This window comes from Hyperoodon ampullatus (assembly GCF_949752795.1).
Source record: "Hyperoodon ampullatus genome assembly, chromosome: 5".
Classification (NCBI taxonomy): Eukaryota; Metazoa; Chordata; class Mammalia; order Artiodactyla; family Ziphiidae; genus Hyperoodon; species Hyperoodon ampullatus.
Genome location: NC_136918.1, coordinates 73,951,978 through 73,965,268, shown reverse-complemented (window position 1 = coordinate 73,965,268; position 13,291 = coordinate 73,951,978). Strand labels below are relative to the sequence as shown.

Genomic DNA, 13,291 nt, shown 5'->3' with positions numbered 1-13,291 from the left:
CCCCACATCCAGCAGGCCCGCATCAACATCCGAACGATGACAAGGTCCCTGACACAACAACCCGTCAACCTAGCATCCTCATGAGGCGCTAGGCCGCCAGGATAACCGAGGGGCCGTGGAGTGAGGCAGTGAAGCAAGGCGGAGAGCACGGCAGACCGGGGCCCCGTGTGAGAACGCGCCCAAGCAGCACTGACAGGCAGGAGCTGCAGACACAACAGCACGTGGAGAAAGGACAGGCATACAAACGACATCCCTGTACCCTACTGGGCACTCAGTGCGGTGCCCCCAGAACCCACTGGCCACCCCGCTGTGTGTCAACTCCCCGCACAGACTCCAGCAGGGACCACTCTCCTCCCAGCGGGGCTGGCGTGTGGGTGGACAGCTATTCCACGCAGCAGCCGGTTCCCACGTTTCTATCAGTTAATCCCTCGGCAGGAGGCGGAGAAGGAAAACATGAGAACACGTGCCTATTTGTCATTTCGACAAGAACACTGGTGGGCAAGACGGAGGGCAGTGTGAAGGTGCCTGCATCCCGTCCGGGCCTGTGTGCCCTACACTCCCCAAATCAACCCACCGAGCCTGTAACCTCCAGACGCCCATGGTTTGCACTACACAAATGGTTGGTTTCAGTCAACTTACCTGAACGCTCCATTTCTGAAGAATGATTTTTTCCGGCCTTGTCTTGGGTTTCTTTTTAGGTTTTGGTTTCTGCTCTTTCCCTGCGCTCAGGAAGCGCATGGTGGCCGCGGCGTGTTTCCGGATACACTCGCTGCTGCAGTAGACAGAGTCGGGCTGCGCCACGCTCGAGCACCCGGGGCCAATGCATCTGGCGGCACCAGGCGCCTCTAGGACCTGCAGGATCAGACGTGGCTTCAGTGTACTCACCCACCAGGTGGGTACGGCACTTTGTAACAGAACTATTTATGGTACCGAGATGACTGCTTTTAATCATGTATGAAAAACTGTGAATAAACATGTACCTTTGTTTATTCAAAACACACACATCTACCTCCCCTGAGGAAGGCCCTCGGCTTCTTACCTGCCCTTCAGCCACGCAAGAAGGGCGGAACCCTAAGCGGACCCGGCGCTCACGCTGCGCACTTCTGAACACAATGGGGTTTCACACCACAAGTAGGTTCCCTTATCGGGCAAATGGGCAGGGATTTTACCAACGCATTAAGATCCCAAGTGAGAGGATTCTGAGTTAGTCCAAAGGGTCCAACTTCATCAACTGAAAACCCTTCAAAGAGGAACTGAGCCTCCAGAAGATAGAGGATTCCACTGCTGCCTCTGCTGAGAGGGCGCCCATGCCTAGGCTCGGCGGGCAAGCTTGGGAGACGACACCCAGGACACCCAGTTAAACGTGGCTCTCAGAAACAACAGATCACTTTTTGCTATTATCAGGCCACAAAAATTGCCCGGGATATATTTTTCATGCTAAACCAAGTCGGAGCTTTTGGAAGTGGATCTTTCCCCAGCCGAGCCTCTGATACCTCAGGCCCCACAGACACCTGGAGGGCAGTCTTGTAAGACCCAGAGCAGAGGGGGCCCAGCTAAGCCAGGCCTGGATTTCGGAGCTAATAAATGTGTGTTGTTTAAGCTGCTGAACAAGTCTGTGGTTGCCTGCCGTGCAGTAGGAACCTGGTTCACTACAAGGGCTGAACACAGCTGTCCATCATCACTAGAGCATGTTCTGATGGTCGAGACTAATAACATACATGAACATACCCCTCCAATGTACTGGAGCAAAATCTTAAATCTCAAATTATGCACTTAATTGTTTTTCCTCCACAGAATCCAAGTTTTGCTCAGAGAAATACTTAAGTTTCTGGGTAGTCTCAAACACATCAGCAATCACAGGACGTTTCCTACTGACTTCCATTTCCATTCATTCTCTTCCTTACCAGTTATCATCATACTTCCACTCGATGCCTCCTCATACGCCCGTGACAGGTAAAATTTAAACGGTCCAGCCCTCGAGGCTACCTCAGTGCAAGGGGGAGACGGCGGGAAGCTAGGACACGGCCACCGCAAGGTCGTCTGCATGCCCAACACTGGCTAGAGCACGGGCTGTGGGGGCGGCATGGGCCCCCAATTCAAGGAAGGCCTGGGGTGAAAACATGCTCTGAGTAGGACGATCATGAGAGCCTCAGACAGCTCTCAAGATGCACGGAATCCATGACAAAGCATCACGGCCCTTGGGCAGGAGACACGAGTGAACAGACTTGGGAAAGGAGAAAACACAGCTGCACAAGCACTGGTGAGTGGGAGAACACCATAACAGAGGGCGTGCCAGCCGCAGCTGTCTTGTCAGCCTGGGGACCTGTGCGGTCACCACTGCTGGCCTTGGCATCTTGCTGCGAGGCAGGGACTAGACCACTGGTTCTCTCAAGGCGCTGACGGGTAATATAGGTGCACACGTGCCCCCGTGACTCAAAAATAATTTTGTTTGTTCACATATGTACGTCAAACTCCGGATCCATTCATGAGAAAACTTAAGGGAAGACTTACAAAAGTGAGTCCACTTATGGAAAATGTTAAGTCAGTAATAACAGCATAGGAGATAGATATGATTAACAAACATAGAGAAAGAATAGACAGGCGTGCCAGCCTTAAGCAGGTGCATGGACCTGGGAGCTCGCAGAGCCCAGCCCCGCGCCCAATGCCACTCCTGGGAAAAGCTAACTTATCTCAGGAAACAAACGCTTCTGTCTTGATGTTTCTGCCAACGGCAGCTGAGGGCTCCACAGTCACCTCTACCGCTGACCTTGGGAGACAGGTACTTACGGGCTGGAATATCTTGAGTTTTTTCTTGCAACTTGGGTTTGCAGCTTTCTCAATTCTAACCTTAATTCCTTGGTCTTCATTCGATTTCTGCTCCACGATTCCTAGACTTGTACAGTCCATGCCGTCGGCATCTGCAGGTCTCGACCTCGAGTCCTGCGTGCCTGTGGTCTCGGAGCTGGGCTCGTCCTGCACTTGCAGGATGGTGCAGTTTGGGCAGATGTAATCCTGCCCGTTCCTTTCCAAGAGCCTCCCTCGAGCCTCAGAAATGCCCACACAGTCGCCATGAAACCATTCTTCACATCGGTCACAGCGAATCATAAACCTGGAATGATAAAATAAGGAATGGAGATTATTATTAGTATTACGAATGGAAAGTGAGAGACCAACTCAATTTTAAACACAAATCAAATTTCAACATTCTATTATGAAAAAAACAAAAATATTACAGACACGTGGACAGAACAGAATAAAGAGCATCCACGTGCCCCTCTCAATTTTACTAACATTCAATCAAATTTGCTTCATCTTTTCTTTCAGGGGAGCACTCTGCCCTGGACACCACAGTTCTTGTCCACAGGAGGGCAGCCATGCCTTTACCCGCCCCCTCCCTGAGCTGCCCCAACGTCCACACCACAGCCCAGTCGCAGCCGCTCTGGAGCAGCGTCACCCAGCGAGCTCTCTGGGACAGCAGATCCTCTCTGGTCCAGGCCGCCCTGTCTGTGGCTGTTGGGACCGAGGCAGCCAATGTCCCACGCCAGCCCCCACCTTGGTGGAGGGTGTGGCTCTTGGCAGTGCCCACCCATGCCGTATTTGTTTTTGTTTTTTGACAATGACTTGCTCGTCTTTCCCAAGAGAACAAGTCCCTCATTCAGGCCACCCTGGGACTCTCTAAACTAAGACGAATGGAAAACCCTCTCTGGCAATTTCCACACCTCGGATTCCCTCCCGGAAGCCTGGGCAGCCACTTCATCCCCCCACGACCCACCTGTTGTTGTGAGGCTGGCGGCACAGGCAGTACAGGGCATTGGGGTCGTACACTTCACATGCGGGCTTGTGTCGGACTGCGTCTCCGGGTTCCTCTGCATTCCCCCCTGGGGCCGCCCTCCCTTCCAGCTGGCTCTCTCTGTCCATTTTCGCCGCCTGGGACGCAGCCCCCAGGTCGGCCTCCGGCTCCTGCGGGACGGGCCGCGAACCCTCCATCGCATCGCCTGCCTCAGCATCCACGGTCTCCACCGGGTCCTCCTCCCGATGCTTCTTCCTCAGGCGGTTCTGGATGCCCTTTGGGGGCCTGTCGGTGGGCTCCTGCTCGCGCTTTCTCCGCAGGCCATTCTGGAGTTCTTTCAAAGTCAAACCGTCACTGTGGCTATTGGAGGTGTCAATCTCGTCGCCACGCCCTCTGGCCTTTGCCGAGGAGGCCGTTCGTTCCTTAGCACCCGTGCAGCCAGACCTGGGACCGCTATTCCCGTCCGAGGTGCTCTCCATGCTCCCCTCGGAGGCGCTCTCCGCTTCTGTCACTGGACAGGATGCCGGCTCCACTGAGGCCTCTAGGGACACGGAGGTGCCCCTCCGGCCCCGGCGCCGAACCGTGGTCAGGAACTCCTCCACCCGCTCCGTACGCTTCGGCTGCCTTCCGCTGCGACGCAGCGACGGGCTCTGCTGCTGCCCGGGCAGCGGCTCCAGGGAATCCACCTCCGCATCCCTGGCGCCCTCGCGCTTGCCGATGGTGGTCCTCCGGAACCTCCACGTCTTCCTGAACACTTTGCTGGTGGGCTTGATGGCCTTGGGCGCGTCCTCACCACTCGGGTCATCCTCCTCGTCCATACCTAACAGGGAAATGCAACCAAACCACGCCAGGCGTCAGCCAGGGCCGCGGTCCAGGCCCAGGACCGGCACCCACCAGCCACGACAGCGCACCAGAAGGGGCACCACCCGCACGGAGGAAACCCAGACACAGTGAATCGCAACAATTCTCCACCTACAAAAACCGAAGGCTTTTCCTAAAGTGCGCTGAGAGGATTCAAGGTGATCTCTGAAGAAAAGTGTAACACTTACGGAGCTAATGTTCAGTAGAAAAACACAGCTAGCAAACCAAATCTGTGCATCTGTCGACTGCTGAGGACCAGGATTTGTACAAGATGTAGCGGGGAAAGAGGAAGCGAGCAGCAGTGCTGCCAGGACAGGACAGGGTGGCGGGTGCCTCGGGCTCTCCCGCACAGAGACGCGGGGCCCACCTGGCTCTGCCCGCAGAGCTCGGTGGACAGAATGCCATGCTGGCTCCGGGCCTAGTGCTTGGAAGCCCCGAGCTGCGTGTGAGACGTCTGACCACGCTGCTGGAGGGATCACGTGGAGATGGGGGATTCGGACCCTGAACACCCACACCCAGCCCCCGCTGAGCCCTGCCCAGATTCCCGAGCCACGACTGTGTTGACACAAGATGGGCCCATCCAGCTCTGCACGCAGGGTCTGCAGCAGCAGACCATCAGGACACTGAGAAAATTCTGACCCACGCAGCACCTGTGGTATTTATTTCTTCTCTCCTCTTTCTAACAGACTGTTTAAACGGTCGTGTTTGTGAAAACTTCACTCCTGTTTAAAATGAAAAAGCCTGAAAAAGATAGTATATACCTTGAGAATTTTTTCCCAAGCTGCGCGGGCTTCAATTACATTTAAATGCTAACGATGACTCAGGTTTTACGCCATGATCCATCCCAGGGGAAGGACTAGTACAGAATGGAAACCTTCAAACAGAAAACACACAAAATTAAAAATCACACGTAACTGAACTCTCTTTTTCGTTCCCACTAAGTATGGTCACCTCCCATTTCCATGTCCAGCTCTGCAACTCCCCCACCCTGGGCCTGGGCCCACACTCTCCCAGGACACTTGGAAGCTTGCAGGAGTAGCTGTGGCATCAGCACCTGTGCCACCAAGGACCACGCCACTGTCCTGGTCACCCAAGTCTTTCTGCAGGAAGGACTCTCCTCTACAAAACACAGTTCTCACCAGAGACAACATACAACGTCATCGTAAATGCACTAAAGAAATCACCCATGTAAAAATAAAGTAGTGCTCTGAATCAGATTCTTAACACACAGTTAGACACTCTTCAAGAAATCTTGGGCTAAAGCTTAAACCACTGCAAACAAATACTAATGTCACATCAGTTTCTTTACATATAATGCTGCTTTTGAAATAGAAAACATGACATCTAAACTGAAAATTGTGTTGCTGGCGTTTAACACTATTGCCACGTTACCTGCCCCACACGGAAGCTTGGGCGCTTCTTCCGACTTCCTAGGAACAATGAAAACCTGGCCGATGCAACTGCGGGGTCCAAGGGAAGCGCCAAGCCCCGAAACCCTGCTGCTGCCGGTCACTATTCACAGATTACAATGCAGATTATCTCGAGACTGTCACCACGGAGTAAGCTCCTAAAAGAAGACAACAAAACAGTTTAAAGATTTAAAGCAACTATAACTAAAATCATGTTTAAGAAAAAAAAGGCATGAAGCTTTCCAAACAATCTCTTATTTGAATGTACATTACATGACCCACAAAGACACTGGGCGAGTCGACAAACAATATCCACAAAACAAAGTCCCCTGCTTCCTTAAGGACTTTTAAAGAAGGGAAGATACTTTGACTACACCTCAAAGCAGGGGGCTGGAAAGGCCTCCGCTTGCGCACTGGTGGGGAGGAAGCTGGTGGGCAGAGGGCAGAGGCCTCAGTGGGAAGGAGGGTTTCAAAACTGATCATTGGTACCAGCTGCTTTCCAATTACAATCGTACTTTTAAGATGGACCCAGGTCAGTAAAAACCCAGAGACAGAGAGAAAGGAACAAAACATGAAAAGATGAACACAAAAATTACACATGAAAGTCATTATTTAGAAATTCTTTTCTTTTTAAATCTATTTATTTAAGTTTTGGCCGTGTTGGTCTCTGTTGCTGTGCGTGGGTTTTCTCTAGTTGCAGTGAGCGGGGGCTACTCTTCGTTGTGGTGCGTGGGCTTCTCATTGCGGTGGCTGCTCTTGTTGTGGAGCACGGGCTCTAGGCGCATGGCTTCAGTAGTTGTGGCACGCGGGCTCAGCAGTTGTGGCTCGTGGGCTCTAGAGCACAGGCTCAGTAGTTGTCGCACACGGGCTTAGTTGCTCTGCTGCATGTGGGATCTTCAGTTCCCTGACCAGGGATCAAACTCGTGTCCCCTGCCTCGGCAGGCGGATTCTTAACCACTGTGCCACCAGGGAAGCCCTACAACACTATACCTATGTCATCCTTTTAGTTAAAAATCTAAGGAAGATTTCAGAGGACTAATGTGATGATGATTGAACATCACCGGGGTACAGCTCATCTATGTGTATTTACATATTGAAAGAACGTTTCTCCTCCTGTGCCCTCATTCAATCACGATACCTAGTTTGCTCCACAAATGTGTCTCTGTTTCTAGGTAAGTCCGCAGTGTTAACATTTTAACACATTTTGCTTTCTAGACCCAGGACTCCCTGCCCGCAACTCACCTCTTCCTCACCTCACACCAACTGCCTCCCCTCTAACTGTGGTCTCCTTGGGTGACCTCAGAGCAAACATTCCGTCCCACCTCCTTTTAAAGAGATAGCGACCATCTCACTCTGGTCACCCCCGGCCCCCCATGGCCACCACCTCTCTCACATATGGTCAACCCATCTCAAAATGAGAAACTTCTCAGGAGAAACTGTTCAGAACAGTGAACATGTATAAAAGCAAAGAAATTACGATGGTCTCAGGAATTAAAACGTTTTTAAGGTTTGTGTTAATCTCAACCACCCACCCAAGAAAAAACCCATGCCTCTGGATTTGACTTCTGAATCATCAGAAAAGGAAAATCCAGCTATTTCTGTTAAGTGGAATGAAGTACTTTATTCAGAATACATCATATCATTTTAGATCATCTGGTTCATTTTGGTTCTTTTTTTTCATTTTACATTTGCAAGATCGCTTTCATAATTTCTTCCCAGAAATTCTAAGGTAAAATTTCAGGTCACAAAACAAAAACAAACCCCTATGATCAAGGCAAAAGTTAAGAGAAAAATTGTGTTCTGTTCCTAACACAACTTAAAATGTGGGTCCACACACAACAGCAGGTCACCAAACGGTGGTCACACCGTACTAGTAACAACTTTTCCCCAGAGGAAAAGAACGGTGGGCGGTCATCCCTGAAACTGGGAAAAAGAAAACCTGGAGGCGAACATGATGCACTGAGATACTTTTAGATCTTTACATTTCTAAGTGCAAATGTCCTCTCAGCTGAAAACGGCTCCACTTCCTAAGCAGACCTAGGAATACCAACACGAAACCTTAGGTTCCCCCAGGCCACCCAAGGGCAGGAAGCAGCCCACCACCTCCCAGGCAGCTCTCCAACGTTTTGCTGTCAAGGTCCCTTTATACCCTTACAAACTGAGGGCCCCAAAGAGCGGCTGCTCATGTGGGATAAGTATTTCCAAAATTAAACCTGAGAAAGGCTTTCAGAATTGTGGATGTTCCCTGATACCACATCAAACCTCGACAGGCCGCAGTTCCATGAAAACTACTTGGGACACGAATCTGCAACCACAGCCATGAATGCTCCACACCTTCCTGCGTCGTAACGCACTCTGAAAACAGCTTTTGCCTATGTGCACGGTGGCCAGTTGGACACGTGCAGAGTCCACACGCTGGCACATTTCATTAGACGACATGAAACGCATCTCTTAATGTGAGCGCCCATCTCCTGAAATGTCTTTCTTTACTGGGAAGCCATCAAGCTCAGGGTGGCAGATAAAAGCTTTTCCAAATGCTAATTTTCCTTTAACACCGGAATTTTGTCATCAGTAACAAATATAGGCAGTTGATTTCCTCGAGTCTCACGCTGTGCATCTTCGAGAAAACGCCTGACACACACCACCTGAAAAATGCAGTCCATCGGCACTGCTCTGCGGCCCCTGGCTGCGGGCGCCTCTGGCCCCTCAGGGGCACTACCAGGAACCTCTGTGCCAGCAGTGCAAACGCCGACCCGGCAGGGCTGGCTCACGAGGCCGACTGTGACCCTGGACAGGGCTTCTGAGCTCTTAGCCTCCAAAGGGTTTCAAAACACACCATTTCCGGTAGCTCAAGAACATTCTGGATACACGCCAAGCGCTCACACGAATCCGCACTCCAGTGTCAGAGGAGAGGAAACATTTGCTTCCACAAAACTGTTCTAAAGCCCCACTTCGTTTTCCCTTCAGACTATACAACCCTTGGAAAACGTTAAGCTGCCAGAAGTGATTTTCTTTCAAGCAAAACCCAAAATACGCTCCCCAAACAAACAACGTGGGTGCTGCCCGACTCTACAAGCACGTAAATCTGAAGGCTCCACTACTACAAAGCTCGCCACAGGTAAGTAACCGCATCTTACCCATCTGAAGATGCTTAGTTCTATGCACTGGAGACTAATTTCTCTGAGATACTTTAAAATGTAGTATATAACCACAATGAAGCTCCTATTTTCACAGCACAACAAACACGAGAAAACCGTTGCGGCTTCTCAAAAACATAACACACAAGCGTGCACCTGCCCTGCCCACCTAGCGGCAAAACAAGGTGGTCCTCCGAATCTCACACCCCGAAACAATATTCAAAGCTAACAATTTTAATTTTGAAACAATTCTAACCTGCGGGTCACAAATTATATCCAGTGCTACAACATAACCTCATTATTTCGCTCACAAATTATATCCAATGCTACAACGTAACCTCATTATTTCGGACTCTGCTAACTCAACTTATGGTTCTAACAGGCTGGGCCAAAGTTCACAGTTACTGATATTTCACGTTAAGAGTCTTCCGTCTCATGACGAATCCTTTGCTGGGGATGAGGAGGGATTGAGAAGGTGCTGAAAGTTCCATGAAGTACTGAAAACAGCAAGCTTTCACAATTTCACAAGCCTCTTGCACAATTCCGTTTTTATTAATGGGACAGTCACTAACGAGGCCACGCCCAGGAATTTGAGAGGACATGCGACATCCTGCCGACCTGGCAGCGGTCCCTCTCAGCGACCCCATGCTCATCCTGACTCGACTGCCCTAGTGGCACTGCAGTCCTTTAGATGGCCAATCCAAAGTCTGCTGCTTGCCAAATAACACTGTCATTCAAATTCCACTGAAGCAAAAGGACCCACAGCACGATACGCTTCTCAAGCGGTAACTACAGAGAGAAATCTAGGAACCACCTGCTGTTCAAAATTTCTTAGGTGTTTTTGCTTCACAGGTCTGTGCAGACAAAAAGTAAAACTTGTTGCTTAAAAGCTCGCCACGACTGGTGCCTCGGCAAAGCTCTGGTGAGGCCGGGACCCCAGCTCCCCCTTGGCGGGCGGGCAGCGGGCACTCTGCTTTCTCTCTATCCACTTCCTAGTGAAAACACAGGCTTGTGACGTCGGTGGGCAGCTCTCCAAAAGCGCTTCAGGAACAACCAGCAGAGCCACCTGAATGCGTCTAGGGTAAGATGGAGGAAACGAGGCTTTCCCTGTCCTCTACGGAACCGCTTGCTACCTTGGATGGACTACTCCTGGGGTCTGCACGTTTGTGCCCCCGGAGCCCTCCTGAATGGGATATCTGCCCTGGAAAAGAGGCCCCAGACCCCACCTGGCCCTGCCACCGGGACCCAACTGCCCCGGCATCCTGACCTCGGGCCTCCCGCCTTCAGAGCTGCAAGAAATCAAGTCCACTGTGTCAAAGCTCCTAGTCTGTGGTCCTTGCCACGGCAGCCCGAGTGCACTGAGGCAGCTCCCTCTTGTCTCTCAAGGAACAAGAAGACATGGCTTCAAACACTGCCAAGGGACTCTCTGAATCCTACACCCTGGGGGTTGGTGCTTATAAGACAAGGCCCCCGCCAGGGTCTTAGGGACCCTCTGAACTGCACAGGCTCCTGTCCTCACCGAGTCTGCAAGATGGGGCAGGTCTGGCTAAATGCCCAGGACAACACTGGGATGGGCCCCCAAACGGGAGCCTCCCCCATCCTTCCCCAACCAAGACAGAGGGTGTGACTGTGAGGTGGGGGGGAGGGAGGGTCACAGAAGGGACCTGGGCACAGTAAGTCGCTCCCCAGGACAGTCAGCCCTGCTGGGCACCTCAGGGGTTGCTTCCTAGGGACCCTGATCCTCCAGCTCCACCCCCCTAACCACCCACCCTATCGCTTTCACATCCGCAGTGGTCTGTCTGGGCCCCGAGTGCACCCGGGCTGGCTACTCCCTTCCAGCACCCACGGGGGCACTGCTGCCAGATCCCCGTGTCACCCGTAGCACCCAGTGCAGGCCCGGTGCACCGTGTCTCGCTGCGGCAAGAGCTGTTGGTAAGGATCCGGTGAGAGGCTGTGGGTGAGGACAGCCTACGATAAAGACAAAATGCCACCGTTCCCTCAGGCCCAAAGACCCCTGGGGCCTCCTCACCCACAGCGCACCCCGGCTGTACTCTGGGGCTCTGGTTCCCGGCGGTCCACTTTGAGGGGGACGTGTGCACTGAACCCTCTTCACTGGGGACCACAAACTAGCCAGATAGTCCACGCTGTTCCCAAAAAGCAAGAACGTGGTTGAGGGCCCCCTGAAAACATTGCCTATCTTCTTAAAAGTAACCCATTTCCCCAGGTGTTAAAGTTCAGAGTCAACTGCCTTTTGAAATTCCCATTTCTCAACAACAAGAGCATTTCTAACCATGACCTACAGCAGAGGTTCTCAAAGTGTGGCCCCCGGGCCTTTCAGGAGGGGCCCCCCCAAGGTCAAACTATTTGCACAACACTAAGGGCACAGACGTGGTGGTTTCTCAGAAGCCAAATGACAGAGATAGGACGAAGGAGACAAGAGAATCCGGCTACTGTCGCTTAAGCCAGACGTTCAGGAGACCTGCAAAACCCTAGGACAACACTACCTTTCTCATTAAATTGTTTTTCTTTTGGAACATAGTTTCCATAAAGTGTTATTTACGTTATTATTTTTAAGTATATTTAAATGTCTCATTTTTAATGCCAAATATGGAAAATATCAATAGACACAACATAAACAAAAGCCCTTCGGGGTCCTTGTTAATTTTAGGTGTAAAGGGGTCAGTCTGAGTATGGCCAACAGCACAGACTTGACACTACTGGCTACTTCAAAGGGCTGCTCTTGATGGGCCAGTGAGACTGAAGGGCCGTGACAGTGACGCTCCAGGAGGCTGCTCTCCCAGACCCTCCCCACCTCTCCTCGGATGACTGAGAAGGCACCAGTTATGAAACGGCAGCATTCAGAGGGACGGCCACCCAAGTCCAAAGAGAAAATGGCTGGAGGAAAAAACCAAAGGCCTGCTGCTGTCTCACAAGTACGTGCTTCATGAGTGGAGCTGCATCTCATGCCACAGGCCAAGGGGCAAAAATAATGCTTGGAGACCTTGGAAATGCAAAAGTCAAGAATTCAACTGTATACTTGAGCTGGAATCTTCCTTTCTTTCTCTGAGATTAGAAGAGGCCAATGTCTACCTTTGGGGGGCAGTGGGGAAGGTCCAAGCTTAAATAAAGCAGTTATTAAATAAAAACAGGATTTTACAGATCCACGCAGAGCTCAACTTGAGGCAACTTCTCCGACTCCTGCCACCACTGCCCGGGTCGCGGAAGTGCAGAAGAAAGCCACCTTACTACTAAAAACACAAATACTGTTTAAATTACAATCTAACAAACCTAAAGAGCCAATGGCTAGCACTGACCTAGCCCTGTCTCCATGGGGCACTGGGGGCATTTCAGGGGGACCACTCCTTGTGCCGGCTCAGCATGCCAAGTCCTGACCAAGGCAGCCCCCAGTGTCCTCCTCCGCTGACCACAGCATGACCACACCCACACACTAACAAGTAGGGTAAGTCCTCTGATAAGCAGATAGGGGGCTGGGAGGCTCAAGGGGCAGCACCACGGAAGAAGGCAGGCTTCACACCAGGGTGTCCCTGCCTTCAATCCCAACTACAAACCTAACAGCTAGGTGTGCTGCCCAGGGAAATGGGGACAACTGTGAAACTCCATCGTGTCAAGTGCCAGTCAGAGTATGATAAATAGCCTGTGTCATTTGTAAGGGGGCTCCCAGCATGCCTTTTTTTTTTTTTTAAATTAAGGGACACAAACCAATGTCCATCACCAGTCGACCAGTTTGAGAAAAACCCAGAAACAGCCATATGATGCAATTCTTTAAGACTGTAATTAAAGGATGATGAACTCCACAGCCCCTGCCATGGAAAGAGCCCCACACCCTTGAGCGAAGCCAGCAGGTAACAGTTCCCAGCACATCTTGACCCCCACCCCCACCCCGCCCCAACCAAGTTCACAAACACATCCACAGCTGTAACTGGGCTTCCAAATGGTGCCATTTCTGGGGTTTCTGCTTTCTTTATATCCTTTCATATTTTATATCCTTTCTTTATCTCCTAATTTTCTCTCTATATAAACTTATCTTTGCAACCCATACACAGTACAGCTCTCTTTACATTGGGGGAGAACCT

At 51.3% G+C, this 13,291-nt stretch overlaps 1 protein-coding gene across 1 annotated transcript in view; it reads right to left on the bottom strand.

Annotated features, from left to right (window-relative positions):
• The window catches only part of LOC307053764 (death-inducer obliterator 1-like), a gene marked incomplete at both ends in the record, with an annotated part of 28,698 nt that extends 24,090 nt beyond the window's left edge, over window positions 1–4,608 (bottom strand). Inside the window, 3 exon segments of the mRNA XM_079705246.1 lie at window positions 640–852; window positions 2,788–3,109; window positions 3,773–4,608. Coding sequence (XP_079561372.1) covers window positions 640–852; window positions 2,788–3,109; window positions 3,773–4,608 — 1,371 coding nt within the window.
• Between the last annotated feature and the right edge of the window lie 8,683 nt (window positions 4,609–13,291).